Source organism: Micropterus dolomieu, linkage group LG05, assembly GCF_021292245.1.
Source record: "Micropterus dolomieu isolate WLL.071019.BEF.003 ecotype Adirondacks linkage group LG05, ASM2129224v1, whole genome shotgun sequence".
Classification (NCBI taxonomy): Eukaryota; Metazoa; Chordata; class Actinopteri; order Centrarchiformes; family Centrarchidae; genus Micropterus; species Micropterus dolomieu.
In genome coordinates, this window is record NC_060154.1 from 6,156,247 (window position 1) to 6,176,965 (window position 20,719).

General features: G+C 39.3%; 1 protein-coding gene across 16 annotated transcripts in view; it reads right to left on the bottom strand.

The window, feature by feature from the left end:
• Positions 1–20,719, bottom strand: part of lrrc7 (leucine rich repeat containing 7) — an 84,793-nt gene that overhangs the window by 20,537 nt on the left and 43,537 nt on the right. For 10 of the 16 annotated variants that reach the window (XM_046049008.1, XM_046049002.1, XM_046048999.1 and 7 more), the window contains exons 11-27: positions 20,079–20,151; positions 19,822–19,839; positions 16,988–17,117; positions 16,429–16,544; positions 16,035–16,104; positions 14,345–14,444; positions 14,061–14,185; positions 12,996–13,250; positions 12,611–12,733; positions 12,054–12,165; positions 9,291–9,504; positions 7,347–7,853; positions 6,273–6,497; positions 5,916–6,150; positions 3,485–3,835; positions 2,612–2,857; positions 297–509 (exon numbers count right to left, since the gene is read on the bottom strand). In XM_046049008.1, the coding sequence (XP_045904964.1) occupies positions 297–509; positions 2,612–2,857; positions 3,485–3,835; positions 5,916–6,150; positions 6,273–6,497; positions 7,347–7,853; positions 9,291–9,504; positions 12,054–12,165; positions 12,611–12,733; positions 12,996–13,250; positions 14,061–14,185; positions 14,345–14,444; positions 16,035–16,104; positions 16,429–16,544; positions 16,988–17,117; positions 19,822–19,839; positions 20,079–20,151 (3,113 nt within the window). The remainder of the gene's footprint in view (positions 1–296; positions 510–2,611; positions 2,858–3,484; positions 3,836–5,915; positions 6,151–6,272; positions 6,498–7,346; positions 7,854–9,290; positions 9,505–12,053; positions 12,166–12,610; positions 12,734–12,995; positions 13,251–14,060; positions 14,186–14,344; positions 14,445–16,034; positions 16,105–16,428; positions 16,545–16,987; positions 17,118–19,821; positions 19,840–20,078; positions 20,152–20,719) is intronic. The other 6 variants (XM_046049003.1, XM_046049015.1, XM_046049001.1 and 3 more) reach the window with 4 other exon arrangements.

A 20,719-nucleotide genomic window follows, 5' to 3' on the forward strand; every position in this document is an offset into this window, starting at 1 on the left:
GGAAGACACAACGCACAATCAAATTACTTGTCACAATGCAGGTTTGGTTGAACTGTATTCCAGGACATGTGATTTCTTCAGCACATATCCAGTAGTGAGTGTGCAGTAGGTCAGGCTGACAGAGCGACAGTGTGGATGGGACACACATGCAGCCGGACACATATCTGGTCAACCTTACAACACAGACTTACACAGATACAGACAGGGAGGGCTTCCGGATGCTGTGTTGGTGTGTTTGTGTGTGAGTTGTTGTGTATCTCTCTCTCTTGAGTTTTTTATGCATTGTTTTGACGTACCCTGTCCAATCGTTTGGCTTCTATGTGCCTAAGTAGCTGTTGCCTCCAATCGGCAGGCATCCTGGAGGTGATGTCTTCAGGTTTCTGTGGTACGACAGGTCTTACTTTGATGGTGTCATCAGTTGGTTTCTCAGGGCAGGTTGCCAGAGCATAGTCAGGGGGCATTTTCTCCAGCAGGGCAGCCATGGTGGGACGAGCTGACACTGGACGTGCCTGAAGATGATACGAATTTAAGCTGGGTTTGATGGTGATACAGTTATTTTATTTAAAGCTGCACTAATCAATATTTTTACATTAACAATGGCAAAAATGACTATGTGTATGTGAAAGGGGTAGCTAGTAGTGACCAACCCCCAGAGAATCAGCTCTACGGAGCTTTTCAGTGTCTTTCCTGTGCCCTGCTCCTTTATGCTGAAAGGAGCCAGATGAGATGCTTTTGCATCTGATCAGTATGCTCCTGGACATCTCTCTGTGACTATTTTTGGAAAGTCTGACTTAGGGCAAACCCAGAACTGAAGGGAATATTTATGGACTTGGGAATGCCTTGGGATATGGCAGAAGCAAACACCTGCTTTAGTCTGTATAGTCTGCTGCTACAATGACCTGGACCCATGTAATTGTTGGAAAATGGATGAATAAAAATGCTTCCATTCAGATATATACATAAACCCTAAACGAGTCCTCGTACCTTTATGACAAAGAAGGTGCTGTGTCAGTGCCTTCAAAGCGTTTCAAGTATTTTTTATATTTCAACTAAATCTGTTAGGGAAAGATGACGAAGGATGATGGTTTAAAGAAACCAACGTTTACTGTAGATAGGAGAGAGGATGCAAAACCACAGTCTCCAGTGTCAAAGTCATATGCTTTGTACCCCAAACCAGTCACCTTGGCCTTCCCTGTGAACATAAACACTTTTAGACATTTTGGACCTTTGAACAAATGACCAATGCTGCCACCTTCCTGAAGTGCAAGGTGTCTAATCCAGAACACATTTTTGCTATTTTTTTGCTATTTTAACTAAATTTTTTTTATTTCTCTCTCTCTCTCTCTCTCTCTTTATGTTATGTCTTTTTTGGTGTCTGGTTTGGACTTTTGCAGCAGTTTTATTGTACGAATACATTTGCAAAGTGTGTGCAAAACGTAGATTAGTACTGTTTCACACAATGGTCATGAAAAATGTGCTTTAAAAGGACCGGGGAAATCTTTTAACAAATATGTAATCTTCTATATCTACTGTGTGTGTCCACTGATCGACTTTTCCAAGACATTCTCAGTGTTGGTACGTGAGGATGTACATCAGTGGTCGGCAATAGGCCCGCCAGCAATAATATCTGGCCTCGGCCAGATTGCTTTGATAGCAGAAAAATAAATAAATTGATATCGTCTGTTGCTGAAATAGATCTCAGTCATGATAGCAACAGTTACTGACGTAATCACTTCCTCTTAAGTGATTGTGCCTCCAAAATCAAAGCGCGAGAACATTTTTTGCAGCAATGCTTCATGTTGAGTTTATTGAGAGTTTTTACTTTGAAAAGTTCTGAAAGACATTCGAAAGAGTCTCTGGCTTACTTGACACACCTCTGTAAAAGCCGTCAGTAAACGTGTGATTGGATTTCCCTGAATTTTCTCAGGGAAATGAAAATTAGTGTCCATAGGTTTATGAAAGCAGATCAAATGCCAGGACGCACACGCACTGCAGCATATGCTTTATTGCGAGCATGTGAAAAAGTGTCCTTATGGGCTAATCAATTTGTTTAACAAAGGAGAAAAATAAGTCTGCCATGTTTTGGGATCGATCATACAACTCCTCCAACAGGACTCCCGCACTCTGCCCAGTGAGCTAAACGTACACATGAGTATCTAAGGGTTTGAAATAATTTGGCCCGATGTCAGAATTATTTGCCGACCCCTGCTGTACATCTTTCATTTAATTAATACTTAAATTTCAAATTTAAGTTTATATTTTGTTTTTAGAGATAACATGATTAGTAGATTAATAGATTAGTCAACTGACAGAAAATTAACCAGCAACTATTTTGATAATTGATACACTGTAATTTGCCACAATGCCAAACATTGGCCTGTTTTGACTGTTCAAATGTGTTGTTTTTTTTGTTTTATGCAATTGTGAATTTAAAATCTTTGGGTTTGTGACATTTTCTGACATTTATAGACAAGACAAGTAATAGATTAATTGAGTAAACTAATTGGCAGTACTTTGAATTGTAACATGACTCACACTTTAATAGTGGATTTCATGGGACTGCAAGTTAAAACAAGTTTACATTAGCAGCTTAGAGAGACAGATAGCCTACCTGAGATGCTCCGTAGGTCTCAGTACTGTAGCTCCTGGCAGACAGCGGGCGGCGCTGAGTCAGGCTCTTGGTCGGATAACCAATCATGGGCTTCTTCTGTTCCTGGTAGGTGGGATAGTCGTCATCGTAGCGACCATTTCTCTTGTTGTGCAGCATCTGGCTCTGGCTGTCGGCCATATTGGTGAGAGCAGAGTGCTCCATGGGGCTGGAGTAGACAAGAGCCCGACCATAAAGAGGGGGGTCCGCCTGAGGAGAGGAGAATTTCATCAGACCATAGAATTTAATAAAAGCACCCTTAAAGCAACATCACATGTTAATCCTATGAATACAGGGAATACAGTGACAAAAAAAAGGGGTGAATATTAACATTGGTTTGTATGAAGATTAATATTGCATGAGTGAAATAAAGTTTTTGGTCAAAGTAGGCTGACAGAGTCAAATGATCTATTAATCCAGGAAAAGTCACATTCACTGTTACTGAAGCAGTGTCTGCCAACAAACAAGCAAATGTTTTTTTTTTATGCACATAACTTAACTAAGAAGAAGAAGAAGAAGAAGAAGAAGAAGAAGAAGAATTGAAGCCCATTACAATTAACTAGTGTCAGGTAATATTGTCCGTATTTTACGCCATCTAAATACAAAAGTGGAGGCACGGTATTGGAAATCTTGTGATTAGATTCAAGGCGCCTAAAACTTTAACAGACCTGTACATTAAAACAAAAATTTATTATTGGAGGATGTGATGGATAGATATTTACAGACAGCTTTATTAACAAATGTTTCTATCATTATTCATTTGATAAATTCATTTTTAACAGTAAGACTAAAACACACAACTTATGAGCATAATTTTGCAGACAACAGATCTCCTACCTGCTGTCTGTACTGAGCTTCCTGCAGCGCCTCCTGCTGGGCTTCATGGACTCTGCGGAACAAAGCAAGCTCTGTAGAGCTCACCAATGAATCTGCTCTCCGCAAAAACCCTGGCCTGGAGCGCTGTGTTGGGATTGGATGCTGCTGCTGGCTGGGCGGTCCATCCTGGTTGATTGGCGATTGGGGGAAAGAAAACATCTCCAGTGGTGGATATGCACGATATCGAGGGCTCACCAACTCCTTGGGTAATGTCTTCCCTGGTTGATTGATGTACTCCAAGGCCTTCGATGAGTGGTTGACATAATCTGGTGTGTTGGGGAAGGGGGGAGGGACCCGACGGTCCATGGTCACCTGAATGGTTAGAATTGTTACCAGTAAGTCCATGAAAAGTTTTCAGGCATTGTTGTTGTCATACTAAACTGTATGTCTAGATTTTTTTGTTTCGTTACCATGTTGAGAAACAAAATTATGAATTTAAAGAGTGTCTTAGCATCCCCAATATATTATAAAAGCACTTAATAAACACCTGTTTTCATGTATAAGAAAAAGAAGTTATGTTTACATTAAGTGTGTATACTTGAGGTCTATAAAACATGTTGAATGCATTGAATTATTCCTCATAAAACATTTGCAAAGCCAATATTTGAAATATTTGAAATTCTGCACTGTTTACGTCCATGTTTACTAGCTTCAGGTATTCTTCTTCCTTGCCTTTGTTGGCGCCATAGACTATATATAAGAAGTGGACGTAGTCATCGTGACATCACCATTGTTTTGTGGACTGCCGTTTTGAAGCCTCCAGTTTGGCCGATAGGGCGCCGCCATGTTGATTTTTTGCAACCAGCGGCACCAGACGTGACCATATTTGGATGAGACGGTGGAGCTAACAGCCATGTGTGGAGCTAGCTAGCTTGCTTAACTAGGTGCATCAGTAATTCACGTCATTTTAACAGGGCTCACAATTGTGTCTAGCGAACAACAGTCTTAAAACTCAATGTACTCACCAGAGAAAGTGAACAGCCAACTCCTAATGAGCTTTTTTTCAATGGCGCTGGTTAAATTTGCTGTGGGTAAGAGTCACTCTAACCTGATTGACAGGTCGCCGTGGTAACGACTTGACAATCATAGATAATCCCACCCTGAAGCAAACTCTGCTTTATGTTCTATTTTCCTCTAAATGGGGCCATAATTTACTAAATGAATACGATGTTGTATTGAAGAAGACATGAAAGTAGTGACTGGTTTCTTGTGTGTGCCTTTTTATATACAGTCTATGGTGTGTGCACAATACAGCATTGCTTCATAGCGCAACTGGTGGTCAAAGACTCCGAAGAGTCAATATTACATAGCTGCAGTACCGGAGGCTGCAGTTTCAGGACCCCCGCAATCCTGGGACCGCAGTTCTAGGACTGTAGTTCTTTTGCGACAGCACCATCTAGTTGAGTGGTGGAGGTAATGCACAGCAACACAAAGGAGGTTAACGAAGGAAGCCGATGTGCGCAGTTGTAGGGTTATACGCTCCCCTCTGCTTTAAGGTACAAAAATCAAGGATATCTTTATTATCCCAGTGGGGCAAGTTGTTGTACAGTCAGCAGTCAACACACAGCCATCCAGCAAGCAATTTATACATATGCAGTAAATAAATATGAATAAAATGATAAAATAACCGACAATAAAATAGAATCACATTGAATTATTTAAAAGACCAATGGCAGCTGGGACAAATTAAGTTTTAAATCTCTTTGTCCTGCATGCAGGCGTACTGTGTCGACGGCCAGCAAAAGAACTCCTTAGACTGAGGGTGGCTAGGATCAGCCAGGACTGACTGGGCCTTCTCCCCTAACCTTATATAAATGCAGAAGGTCGTTCAAAGCTGTGCCTGTGATTTTCTCACACACTTTGACGATGTCTTGCAGTTTGTTTTTGTTTTGAAGGTTAAGTGACTCATATCAGCTGACAAATGAGAATGCTTTATTGAGCTTTACAGCAAGTTTCAGCTCATTGTTAAGCTGTTCATCCCACAACTTTACTGGGTTTTTTTTCACTGTCACAGCGCTCTTAACTCTGAAAAAGTTCTAAAAATCCACTGTACACTTCCAGCTCAGCACCAAATGACAAACAGACACAGTTAGCAACTAGCTGGTAAACATAATGGAGCAATTCTTACCAAAAAAGCCAGATATTTTCTTTATCAGTTGGTAGAGACCATAAACAGAGCTAAAAGAGTAAGGTGTCAGGTGTCCAGAAACAAGACTCCAATAAAACAATGTTGTTCTATAAATGCTGGATGTGTGATAAGTAAATGTTTGCCAGCAAGTTTGCCATACCAACTTAAAAAGTAATTTTGTGTTATTGAGTTCACAACTCCGCGGCTCTCAAGTGACCAAATAAATCTGTTATTGGAGGCTAAAGAATTACATGAGCTGCCAACCTGGGGGTTGTAGTTGTGGTCAAAATGGTAGGCCTTGTGTGGGATGGCAGGTTTTTGGTTCTGTCCCGACTGGTTCTGGTTGCTGGCTCCGTGTCCCGGGTAGCCCAACTCATCGTCTAACATGGGGGCAGACTGTGACCGTGCCATGCTGGTCTGCTCCATAGAACCAGGCAAATCTTGACGGTCCAAACTAGTCTGCTGCTCAATGGATGAACTGTAGCTGTCCACGGGAATACTGTCAAGTGAACAGCAAGAGGAATTAGCTACAGCTTTGCATTCACTTCTGTACACATTCTTACATAACATGTTGATAGTCCAATTGTTGTGGAGAAAAAATAACAACAAAACTAAACGCACCTGTAGACCTTGTATGAGCCGATGTCAATCTCATCGATGCTCTGTGACTTCTTAAACTTGGATCTCGTCTCCCTCATCATGGGGGACAAGCGGTCCGAGCTTTTACTCATTACCACGGTTACCTTGTTGCCCCCAATGACATTCAGTTGATCCTTCCTGTTCTGTTCCCCCTGATTGTTGTGGTATGTCCAGCTGCCGGGCAAAGGTCCTGTGCCTTGTTCCAGTCTAGGAGCAAAAAACAAGGGATGGTCAGGAAGTGCTATACTAATATGAGCCCAAAAATCTGCTGGACTAGAGCAGTGTCAGAGTTAATATTATAAGCAGAAAACAAAGCCAGGTAAATAGTGTCATTGTTATTATTATTAGACTGAGTTGTAATTTAATTTCTACTCCATTATTGATTATTTATCCTTTTTGAACAGCTGACAAATGTGGATGGCTATTTAGAGGTCTGAAACCAGGTTAGTGTTAATAATTATCAGAAATGAAGAAGGGGTCCAGCAGTTTCATAATAAGATCTAATGTGATTGTAGGTTATCTATAGCCATCATCAGTTGGTTTATAATACAGCATAATACTCCTCACAGATTGACATTTGCAAGTGGGGTTGCAGCTAACAACTATCATATATATACACACTAAATCAATTATCTAGAATTATCTAGATCATAAAAATGGTGAAAATGCAGCATATAACATTGCAGAAATGTAAATTATATAGAGGAGGAAATCAGAAGCTAATGAAAAGCTGGATCCAGCAAATGTTTGCGGTGATTGCATCTTAGATTAACCAGCTGATTGCATCAGCAGAGAGTAAAATTAGTCACAACTGGAAAGGTCACAACACAGCACAAAATTATCACAAAGCACTGGTTCTCAATTATATTAACCCAGGAATATGATGGATAAGCTGATCAAAATACTGCACCTCCAACCAGAGAAAAGGATACAAATGCTGCTGTGATGGTTGGCTGAAATGAAATCCTTCAAACCCCTGGGGTCTTGTAGCCTTCTACATAAACACATACACATTTCAGATCTATCTGCGGGACTGTTCGAGCTGCACTCAGCTACCTTGAATCCATGTCCTTGCGATCAGGGTTGGGGCTGGAAGTGGGCGTCAGGTCCAGTTTGGAAGGAAAAGCGGTTCGGTCCTCCAGCGGGCTGGGGGTTCTAGTCCAGTTCTGCCAAGGATTTTGGGAAGGATGGCCAGAGGATTGTGGGTCATTGTCTGGAGTTGAGCGTTGGTTGCCGTGGAAGGGGAGCGTCTGAGTGTCCAGCTCCAGAGGAACTCCTACGATACGTTCTTGCCTGAGGAGAGGGCGGCGCCCGTGTGTTGACTGGCTGCGGGGTTTGGAGCCCAGTGGCGGGTTTCCCTGACTCGTAGTAGAGGATTGATTGTCCAGAGGAGACTCCTCAGCATCAAAACCTGTGTTGTCATAGTGAGGGGCCTCAGACCAATCAAAAGGTTCACTCAGTGGACGCCGATCCCCACGCTGCTGCAGGGTTCCTGATGGAGGGGTTTCTCTCTGAGATAGCAGGGGCTTTGAGTCAATGGGCTTGGGAAACGACTGAGCCAGTCTACAAAGATACAAAATATCAAACACTAATTATGCTGTGGGAAATAATAAATTGACCTGAGCTATACTGAGGCTAATTTTGTGCTGTAAATTTAATCAGAGCCAATGTGCACTGGGAACAGCATAACTTTCTCTCCCTCTGATGTCTCAGATCAATTTGGCCAACAACCATGTTTGTTGTAATTAATGTTTCCAAGAGCAGACTTGAACAGAAACTACTAATGCCTTCAACCTCCCTCACTGCCACAGTTTGCAAATATCACAAGTTTCACAAGTTCACAGACAAAGGGACAAGTAAACAGAGCGTGATCTCTACATCACCCCAGGACATGTGAAATGACAACTTTAATGTCAAAAAATACCAAAGCAGGCTTTCAACCTGCAGGGGCTCCTTAGAATGAGGAGAGGGACGGGAAGAGTCAGGAAAAAGAAATAAGTTTTTAACTTTTTACAGATGTACTATTCCATTGATAGAGCAATGGAAAAGGTTACTGTTATTTAAAAGATGCACAACTTGTCTGTTCAGACCCCGTGGTGTATTAAAATGTCAAAAACCTGCCAGTATCCCACCAAGCATTTCTACTTTGAATAAATATTGATACAACAGCCTTCCACCGACACCGAAAGTTAGAGCTTGATAGCAGATTTACTGTTGTATGTGTAAGTAACAAGAAAATGCTGAAGATATGTTTGAGGTAGTTTTGCCAAGTCCAGACAAGATAATTGTTCAATTGTAAAATGTCCCACTTAGTGCATGTTGATTGTTTTCACAATGAAAAACAAACAAACAAAAAATTTAAGGGATTCTTACCAAAATGTATTTAATGTGTTGATGTTAAAAAATTTGTGTCTCAAATATCGTTACCGCCATCAGGCTCCAATCTTCAGTATTGTTGAGGCTATACTGAAAATATGTAGAAAATATATATGGCAGGCAGTTTAAATTGAGACATTTGTTGTTCTTTATACCTGTAACATTTCTGACAAGGACTCAAAACTGTTTTTTTATATTAGTTTTCAATGCTGTTTTTCTTTCCAAATCTGTCAAACTTCATTGTAAGTGCACCACAATTTCAGTAGAAGGACCAAGCATCTTAATTTGCTTCTTTTTATTAGTTGCCTAGATTGGACAGGTTTGGAGCAGAGGAGAAGAGAGCTGAGAGAGGGAAAGAGAGAGAATCCTGAACAGAAGTCTGAAGCATCCTAATGAGTCTCTTTGACCTTGACTGAGCGAGCAGAGAGATGGGAAAGACACAGAAAGATGGAGGGAGGAGAGGGCGGATGGAGCGATTGGATGGATGGATGAGATGAATGATATATGGAGGAGATTGAAGGCGGGTTGGAATTGAAAGAGGAGAAGAGATGATGGATAGTGAGAGGGAAGGATGGTGATGAAATTGAACATTAAGCAGGTGTATGTGTGTGTGTTTATGTATACCTGTTGGTCCAGTGTGTCTGAGGGGCCTGGTCCTTGCTGGGAGCCGGCAGGGCTTGAGTGTGTTGGTGTGTGTGAGTGTGTGTGTGCGAGTGTGCGTTGGCGGGTGGGTTGGAGGAACCGGAGGAGCCCTGCGAGGGGGAGTAGTCGGAGTAGGTGGCTGAGGAGCCGCTGTGGTTCAGACAGTGAAGCTTATCCACCTCCTCATCTGTAGACTCTGGACAGAGACAGACACAGATAGACAGTAGAAACACAGACAGCTCTGTTCAGAGAAAATGTCACATCCTCTTCTCTCTGATAAAGCTCTTTTATGAGTGCTAAAGTGTCTTTGTCATGTCTGAAAATAAACCAGTCCATATTTTATCCCCCGTAGATTTCTTTCAGATCTTCTTCATCGCAATCCCAAGAGACATTGCTTGTGCTTGTAATGATTTAAGAACTTGTTCTGGTGACTTAACACATGCTTTGGTGGCAGTAGTCTCCGTGAACAACTGATTCTGACATCTGTCTCTTAACCCACATTCCTATAGTGCTCTCATTATATGTTTGGACAATATTGAGTCCACTGCACTGACGCAAGACATGGCCTGGTTACAAAGGATGGGCTTAACAGTTTTGAAAAACCTTTATTTAACCATACTAGACCCATTGAAATCAAGAAACTATTTTGGAAGGGGGCCCTGGAAAGAAAGCAGCATCAAAACAAACTCAACCATTACAGAAAGGTAAAAATTAAGGGACATTTTAAATTCATTGGTTAGGTACAAATATTATCAAACCAGCAGGCTCATGAGTCAAACCTATTAAAATTTTGACAAAATAAACCAAAAGAAGCTTTTTACTAATTTCTGCACAAGATCCTTCCTTGAGAATGTACACTCACCAAGACAGACAAGCAGTTTGAGATTTAATAATTTCACACTGAGTTCCCTGACAAAGGAGTAGATTACACGATGAAGCTCTGAATTAGACAGTTCATCACAGGCTTATTTCCATTTTGATGAAAAGCTATAATTCAATCAAAGTCACTCAGCTTCAAAAGATTTTAGCTTTAAATGCCCTCAATTAAAATAACATGAAAAGTCAAATCAATGATTTCAGAAAACTGGAATCTCCATGAAAATGCACACCCCAAGAATGTGTTCAGTAGTCAAAAGAAAGAAAATCACCAATTTTAATAATAAATTAATTATTTAAGCAATTTATTATACAAAAATGTCCTTGTCCCAGCCTCCCAAATACAGGATAAATACAGGATTTGTGCTTTTGTCTGTTGTATATAATTGTAACTTGAATATCTTTGGATTTAAATGTTTTCTTTCCAAACAAAACAAGTAATTTGAAGACTTTACCCTTTGGGTCTGGGAAATTGTTGCGGGCATTTGCAACTGTTTTCTGATATTCAATAAAGTATTAGTTTGTAAATCAAAACTAATACAAAGATAAATTCAAATTCTTAGTTGTAGCTCTGAATGTGTTTTGTGATGGCATGTAATGTGAAGGTTGAAGGTGAGTGGGCGAAAGGGAAAAGAAAGGGTCATGAGTGTAGCTATGGGAAGAGCTAAGAAATTGTTCTCACATGGACACAGACACAGTGTATGATTTCATAATTTTAATCTTGTATTAAAGATACAGACCCTTATGAGGACTAAGTAACCCTTCCAAATCCTAGCTCACTGTTATTATACTGGATATTAAACCTAAACTGTGTACTCTGTTGTCAAAGCTAAAAAAGCTAATGAGAGCTACAACAAAATCAGAAAGTGTATCCTAAATTATGTTAAGGCTCATCAAAGCCTGTGTACTGTGTTACACATGATGAGAGAGAAGAATCAATTTTCTTACTTAATTTTGTCATCTGTCTCTTAACCCACATTCTTATAGTGCTCTCATTATATGTTTGGACAATATTGAGTCCACTGCACTGACGCAAGACATGGCCTGGTTACAAAGGATGGGCTTAACAGTTTTGAAAAACCTTTATTTAACCATACTAGACCCATTGAAATCAAGAAACTATTTTGGAAGGGGGCCCTGGAAAGAAAGCAGCGTCAAAACAAACTCAACCATTACAGAAAGGTAAAAATTAAGGGACATTTTAAATTCATTGTTTAGATACAAATATTATCAAACCAGCAGGCTCATGAGTCAAACCTATTAAAATTTTGACAAAATAAACCAAAAGAAGCTTTTTACTAATTTCTGCACAAGATCCTTCCTTGAGAATGTGCACTCACCAAGACAGACAAGCAGTTTGAGATTTAATAATTTCACACTGAGTTCCCTGACAAAGGAGTAGATTACACGATGAAGCTCTGAATTAGACAGTTCATCACAGAGAGGAGATAATAAACTGTTTCGTTCAGTAGACAGGATTAGGGCCCAAAATTATTTAGAAAAAAAAAAGGATTCTTGATAAGGCAGTAAAATTGGCTTTGGGCTCATTAGTAAAAAGTCTTGGCTCTGGTGAAACTGAGGCCTTTGGGGCAAAATAGCGCTAAAAGTTGAACACATTAGATTGGAATCTAGATTCGCTGGAGAGGTTTATGGTATTCCCTGCTTCCCTCTGTTATGTGCTGAAATTAATCCGCTTACTACCATGACTAATTAGAGGACACTATTACAACATGCCGCAAAGCGCTTTACAATAGACCACATTAAATTACTGAGTGAACTGTACGTGTGCACTCATGTGTCTACATGTACAGTAAGTGTTTGTTTTTGTTTGTCTCTACGTCGTTGTACATGTACTGTATTGTACAGTACCTTTCTTGTCCTTCCCCAGCAGCACAACCTTTGGCTTGTACATAGGTGGCTCCACCAGGGTGGGCCTCATGTCAGATATACGGATGTCGTTGGGAGAGCCGCCCATCGAGTCCTGCGGAAAGAGAAAACACACAGGTTTACATCAGGTAGCTATAGTACAGTAAGACAGCTTAGTTAGGATCTTGCGAACCTTGCAAACCTTGCAAGATAATAGGTTACTGACCACCAAGTTGTGGATAGTGAGCAGTAGCTATGTTGAATAAATAAATAATTTGGCAAGTATTTAGCAGTTGCTGGTACATTTAACCATTTTCTAATTCTAGTAGCACAAACGTTTATGCATGGGTGGATTCCGGTTTTGTTTGCCTCGTGCACGAGCATGAGAGTACACATGCATGTGCATGTTCATGTGCAAACAGGGATTGCATTATATATTCCTGCGAAACATGAATATGACTGCACAAGGTAAATTAAATTGGGCCTTACAACAAGATACAACATTAAATTCATGGGGCCACCATTCAATTTGAATATACTGTATATGTGTGTGTGGCAACCTCAGAGCTCTCTGTCAGGTCCTCTTTGTCCTTCCTCTTGGGAATGTCGATGCCAGAGTTATGCATTGATCCCTGATCCATTAGCTGAGTCTGAGAGAAGTCCTGCATCTCTCTGTCTGTGACCTGGCAAACACACACATGCATTATGATCACCGATCTCTACCCTATAGAGACTGTCGCATTTGGTGACAACTCCCTACGGCTAATACTAATGAATGTGCATGCACTTCACGTATTTGATGTCCACCACTTGATCTTTGATCATCAATCAGTGTTCCCAGGACCTCTTAAATTACAAAATGAGCACTTTGTTTGCACGGTGAGTTTGAATACATTTGGGGCGTGAGAGTGTGCATGTGTGTGGCTGGGAATGTGTGTTTCTTACCTCTTTGGGAGGCAGGGGCCACGGTGGCTCGTATTGTTCTTTGCTGAGGTGTGTGTGTTCCATGTTGGTTCCTGCCGAGGTGGCAGTGCCTGTGCTCAGCTGGTGCTGGTGCTGGTGCTGGTGTTGGTGTTGGTGTTGGTGTTGGTGCCCGTGTCCCGCATGTACGCTTTTACCCACAAGGCTTTGAACTGACTTGACCATGTTCTTAAGGTCCTCAGGGTAGGGTGTTGGGTAGCGCTTTAGGTTTATCTCCACCTACATACAAAAAATGGAAATGGTTGAGTGTAAACATGTAAATAAATGGCATGCACTGAGCAAGCATTCAGTAAGCATGAGACATCATAAACTGAAATGTTTCTTTCAGTCATTTCTTGTTGATTTTTTAGTTGTTCTTGTCTCTTCCTAGTTTCTTGTCAATAACTGTTAAATTCAATATTATGATTAGCCTTGTTGTCCTGGCTGTTCAATATTATTTCAGACAATAAACCACAGAAATCAGAACCATTTTAGCAATTTAGGGAGAACTGCAGGCTTTAAAAAAAAAAGATAACTTCGAGGTTATGCAACAAAAAATATGAAAAGCTCCCAGATCATTTAACAAGTCTATAGGGTTAAGACCAGATATTAAGTGGATTATGAATATTAAATACTAAAATACGTACTACAGGATGTATGAGCCTTAGCAGTTGAAATCTGAGCTGAATCATATTCAGAACACTTCTGTATTTCTATCATGGAGAAAGGTGCAGAATATGAACTGATTCAATATATATGTAGTTCAATAAAGCAATGCTCCTTTGGACTCGCCCTTGGACTACACAGTCTTGTACCTTTGACTTTTTCTCAGTGAGACAGATTTTCTTTCACATTTGTACATTTGTTTGTACTGATGATTCAAAATGGAGAATTTCATGCTAATTCAAGAGTAGGAGGTGCTCCAGCGGCTAGTAAGTTAACACTGTCTTTGCAAAACTTGAATAGAAATCCTGGCTGCCTCATATGACCTCCACTCGCTCAGCTACTCTAACAAGAGAAAGACAGACACAACAGAGAGAAAGAGCTAACCTTGACCTTCCCAGAGTTGTCTTCCTCTTCTTTCTTGTCCTCAAAGTCAAAGGCCACAGTCATCCTCTGCTGTCTCTGCTCCTCCCACAGAGTAGGATTAAAACTGTCACTGTCCGACTGGTAATCTGTACAAGCATATACACACATATATAATGTAACAAGTGGTAATATTATAATAAAGTGTAAAACAACAAAAACAAAACATTCAATGAACTTAAAACATGTCTACAGTGACATTATGAGACACACACACACACACACACACACACACACACAGTTTGTACCCTCATCATGTCGCGGTTGCTGAGGAAACATGTAGTTGGTCAAAACCTTCTGTTTGGTTTCAGGGTGGGCTTCTGTCTGCAGTGGGATCAGAGCCTTGGACTGCAAACACAGACACACGCACACATTTATATTAGTATTCTTGTGGGGACATTCACTGATCACATATATTCACTAATTCCTAATGTAAACCGAATCCTACCTCTAATTTTGAAAAACAAAAAGCTTTGCTGCTCACTGATTAGCTTTTAGAATATCTGATTGGGTAAAGAAAACTTAGTTTATTTAGACAATCCTGCTTCCAAAGTGTTCATGTAAAGCACTTTGCAAATTAAACCAACAACAAAACTGAATTTCATTTGTGACGTTCAGACGTGTTAACCACTCTACATTTGTAATACAAATTTAATTTAGCTAAACAGTGAGTTATTGTCACATGTCTGTTTAATTTACATGTTCATCTCATGAAAAACACTGATTAATATCTATTAAAAAGTATAATGTGGAGGAATTATAAATGTTGTCACAAAGAAAGTGGTGCATAAATGAAACAAAGCCACTCATAAATCCTTCTGTAACTGTATGAAAATGTAACGTAATTTTTTTTGGCATTTGAATTTTCAAGCCAAGTGTAATGCATGAAAAGTGCAAATAACATTATATAATTCCGGTTTAAATGTTGTTATATGAATACATAAGTGCCAATTTGAAATGTAAATGGAAGACTGACATGCCATTTTACAAATTGCATTTGAATTTTAAATTTGCTTTCTTCTTTAGCAGTAAGCAAGGTGTCAGTATTATTATGACTTAGATTTATATTTCGTTTGATTAAATTTGAAATATCATGAAGAATATTTGTATTGTGAAAAATAACAAGAAACTACTACATGGACAGAGCAATAACTCCAAATACTTAATTTACACCATTGTATCATACAGCAGTTTAAGCCAGTAGAGAGCCAGAGTAAGAGCCAGAGTAAGACTCCCTGCATTCTCATTACAAAATGTTGATTTCGTTATGGCACCTAAGCATTGTTATTGAGAAGATTCATATGCAGTGAATTCCAAAATAAAAGCATATAATCAGGTAATTATTGTATCCCAAAAGCTAAATGTGGTCTCTTTGAACAAATAATGTCCAACCCCAAATAAAGACAGAGGGAAAAAAGTAGAACAACAAAATCTCCAGTACAATAATGGCAGGTATAGTAAATTCAGCATAATGTATTGTATGCACAACATTATTTCCATCAGTACAACAACAGGGTCATGTCATACTTAACACTCAGAAATATTGTTGTTTCATGTATTAAAGTTACCTTCCCTTTTAGATAATAAGCTGGTGTAAGTAAAACTCAACATTTCCTGTATGTTTCACAATAAAAAAAAATAAAAATATCACTTACTCTAAAGAGGGAGGAAGTATTGAGTTTGCATTAACAACAAGCAGCAGTCACTTAACACAAAAAATGGAGGCAGATTACAAAACATGGAGGCTTCTTATAATAAATAACTAACTATAACTAAAAAGGAGAATTTAGAAATTAAAACCTCTATTTATGAATAGCCAGTAAAGGCCTGGTTATCTGATTAATATGCAAATGCAGTAGCTGTACTTTGCAGTTGTTTGTGCTGCATACTCATTTGCAGGTACAGTCTCGGGAACAGAGTGTGGGAGGAGAGAGATACCTGATTGTCAGAAAGCCAGAGAGCTGCCAGGTCCTTCAGCTTAGTAAAGGTAAACGGTAGATTCTTTAACCTGAGAGAGAGAGACAGGAGGGAGGGAGGGGTGAGAAAGAAAAGAGAGATGTTTCTTTTGCCCACACACTGTACAGCCTGCAGAGCACATAACCATGGCAACACCCATTCCCATTGCAGCTGCAGTTGTAGGCCGTGAGAGCAACTATAGAACCAAAACGGCCATTGAGAAATTATTCATATCATTCATCATGCATATCTAAGTGTGTGTGTGTCCATCTATTGTCACTACTGAGTCATAGTTTGGTCATCTGTCTGTGTGTGTGTGTGTGTGTGTGTGTGTGTGTGTGTGTGTGTGTGTGTGTGTGAGGAGGGGGGGGGTTACCTGTTGTCACTAAGGTTGAGGACTCTTAGTTTGGTCATCTGTCCAATCTCATCAGGAAGAAACTCCAGTTTGTTGGACCGCAGTGACATTACCGTCACGTTCTTACAGTTACCAATCTGAAACACACATAAACCATCACATCATATTACAAATAAGTCTAGTACAGAAAAAGATCTGCTAAATGAGGGACACCTTTAAACATGCTACATAAGTGTGGGGCTGCAAAAACCCATTTTCTTGATTAATGGTTTAATCTATAAAATGTCATAAAATCTGGAAAAATGGCAATCGCAATTTCACAAAGCTCAAGGTGGCCCCTTTAATTGCTTATTTTGTCTGACCATCAGTAGAAAATCTGAAGATATTCTATTACTGTTATAGAAAGCAAAGAAAACCAGCAAATGTTCACAATTAAGAAGTTGGAAGCAGTAAATTTACAGCTTTTTTTCTTAAAGAATTACACAATTAGTCAATCGATCAACTAATCGTTTCAGTTCAATATAATACTGAGGCCCTGCTGGAGGATATGCAAGTGTTCATTAGTCGTTCATGTTCCTACCTCCCGGGGCAGCTCTGTGAGGAAGTTCTCGTCAGCAGCGAAGGTCCTCAGGCTGTGCAGGTAGCCGATAGTGGGAGGCAACGACTCCAACTCATTACAACTACAGTCCAACTCCTCCAATAGAGACAGACTGGGTGAAAGGAACAGAGGCAGAAAGGAAGAGATGCAGAGAAAGAAAGGAAATCATTCTGGAGGCTGCAACATCTCTGCTGCAACCTTGGGTTACTTCGACATGGGTTTTAAAGGATAAGGGTGGCACTACTCTTTTTTTTTTCTATTGTCAACAAATCCTGTGAAAATGCTAAACCAAGAATGAATTCATCCTACTATCAAGTATTGTCTGTGTTGCCAAAGCCTGATACAACTTCTTCCTCTGTGCGACAGAACTCCCTAGTTGTCCACAAATTATTAAAACACATCAGTGAGCCACACATTGCACTGGGTGATGTGTTCATGCAGCCATGAACAAACACACTGTAGTTTTTCTTGTTCCCCGTGAGTCAAATCACATACACCAGCCTGCTGCTTTAAAATACTAGAGTTGAAAATAGTCCAAAACAAAGCACTACTTCCTCATGTTTGAGCAATATTTGCTAAAAACATTTTTATACATTTCCTTTGATAGGAACAAATGGGCTTGGATCTGACTGCCACAGACCAGGTAGGGATGTTGCAAAGTGAGAGAAGGGTTAACACAGTGTTGGTTTTGATCCTTTCATTGGATTTGTTGACAATAATAAAAATACAGAATGACACCGGTCTTTATAGCGACAACTTAGAAGGAGAGAAGGAAAAGATCATCACATTGAAGAATCAGTAAATTATTCAATCAGTTTGTCAATAAATTAAGACTTAACCAACCAATCAATCAGGTAAACCCTACATTAATTTGGTCTCGTTTGCTGACCACCCTTCCTCTCTTTCTCACTGTATCCCCTTTGATGTCTGAAATTCTTCAACCTTGATCTCAACTTCTCCACTCAACCAAGATTCACAGTAACATCCATGGCAGGCCCTCTACAGCACACCCTGACCCCCCACCTCCCTTTGACTGCCTTCATTGGCCTGGCAGAATGCTAACAGAAGGCTAATGCTAATGAGACAACACTTCTTACATTAATGTACTGTCACTGTTAACATTGCATTAGTCTGCTATTATTATTCCCAATGGACCGTGACCATCTGGGCCACCATACGGTCTGACAGGAGAGAGGAGAGCAGTTTAATATCCTATAAGATTTAAGGCAAGATTACTCTGCTTAGTTTATTATTTTCATCACAGCATTGGATGTTTTTCTACTTAAACATTTAAATGTCTCCCACTTCTCCCACAAAAATATACAGCTAGATTTGAATGTGTCAAATGTGACTTTTGAACAGCACAAAAGATTATTTGGCTGCCATCTGCCAACCAGCTCCATAATCCTAGTGGCAGGTGTTGCAAGGAAACACAGTTGCTCAGTGGTTCGTCACTAGGTCACTTCAGGACACACATTTCTAGATACAAATCTCTTTTGTTTATGGAGCACACATGCTTTTGTGTGGGACCAGGTGCTACAGTTAGCAAGAAACTTAAAACCTGCTTACACACTAATTTTAAGTCCCTTACTGGTTGACAGTATCAGCTAAATGAGCAATTTTACATCAGAGTAAACTCAGAGACAGTCATCATACCTGACTTATTAACTGACGTACTGTATATAGATAGTGGAAGAAGTGTTCCACATTTTAGTCTATACAGCTACCTAGTGTAGATATATATGGTGGCCTATTTCATAGATAATATAGTCATTAGTCAAAGGTTAGAAGACTTGCTCTTTCTATGAAGTTTATCCATTCACACCTATGGTTCACATTTACACTAAATACACTTGTCCAGTAATGTAAAAGAATAAGTTTTCAGTAGTAGTAGTAAGTATTCAGGAATCTTGAAGTAAGGAGTAAAATATATTCATCATTATACTTAAAAGCTAAGAGGGGTAGGAAAGGGATCTTTTTAGGTGGTTTTGGTTTAATCAGAGGGGAAGCAATGGATCTACAGTACTACTTATCAGGCTAAAACCCGGGATTTGTTCAGGAAGACAAAATGTTTTCAGAGCGTTAAGATACAAATATGTTGCAAAGAGTGACACTGAAGTCAAGTGTATGATAATGAATGTTAAATAGCACTTGCAGAGTCTTTAAAAAATGTAATCCATCACAGATTGACAAACACTATAGTTAGAGACATGATCCAAGTTACTACTCAGCTGTTTCAAACAGTAAAAAGGAACAAAATCAATGTATTCAAACTCAAACTGATTTAATTTTATATTTTTGTTACTGTATGCCTCCTCAAACAAAGAAGTTCTTGTACAAAGACTCAAAAACAATATTTCAGAATAAGTTTCCTTTCAAAAATGTTTCCGCTAAATTCAAAAAATCTAATCAAAATCTTTTTTCAAAAGCAACTCATCTGATTTCTGTGATGGATTATAACACGAATTCTTGTAATCAGATTACTCTAATCATTTTACATGCAATCATTTCCGTCTCAACCCTGTAGGTTTTAGCAGGGCTGGTATAGTACAATTCAATTCAATTAAGAATGTGATTTCATTCAAATTTTAAGTCCAAATATTTAAAAAAAGTTTGGGGATACAAATGTAGAGAAAAAGCACAAAGATCATAATGCCTTGAAACTGAATTATAGTTAATGTTTGCATGTAATTTGCATGAATTTGAGATGTTTCCCACCACTCACTTGTGAGCTTATGTGTTTGTATCTGTAACACAGTCAAACATCTATCTGTCTCTGAACGCATCCCTGGATCCAGTAGGCTAATGTTACTCACCCTTGCTTTGGCTTCGCACTAACGCCACAGCAACGCAGCAAACACAACACACAGAACCCCCCAATCATCAGCGAGCATAACAACACAGCAACTAACAGTAATAAACAAGGAAAACAACAGCCCACCAAAGATAAACCTGCTGAGAAAATCTAAACTGACAAAATATTTTTGAAGGTGTATTCAAAGTAAAACAAAAGACTACATGGCTTTATTATTCCATTCACTTTTACTGCATCAGAGTGTGAGTGGTTTATTACCTCCCTATGGTGTTAGGCAGTGAGGTCAGCTGGTTGTCATCTACCTTCAATGTTGTCAGCTTCTTCAACATTCCTACACAATATATGCAAACACAAACACACACATTCACATTGACACTCAAACATAAACATGCAAAGTTAAGTTGCTCTTTAAATAAATATACACTCAAAAACTATTTACAAACAATAGCAATATTCTATATTTTTCTTATTGTGAAAACATCAAAAGCAACAATTATTGAATCCAACTAGTATTGTCTGTGTAGCCAGAGTGGAATATAGCTTATTATTCTGCTCCATTGTCCAAACATTATTAAAAACCACTCAATGAGCTACACAGTTGTACTGGGTGAATGTTCTTTTATTATCATGAATGCTATAGTTATTCAATCCCACATCCACCATCCTGCTGCCATAAACATTCCCCATGTTAAATGCATATTAATCAAATAGTCCCAAACAAATACAAAATGCGTTCCTATTCGAGTATTAAGTTTAGTTAGTAAATTGCATAGCCATTTTTGAACATGTGACCTCTTTTTAAAGATTCACATATTCAGAAATCAATGGCTGCGGAGCTGAATGCACACACACACACACAGGGTAAAGATCAATGCATAGTTTTTCTATTATCTTTTCTT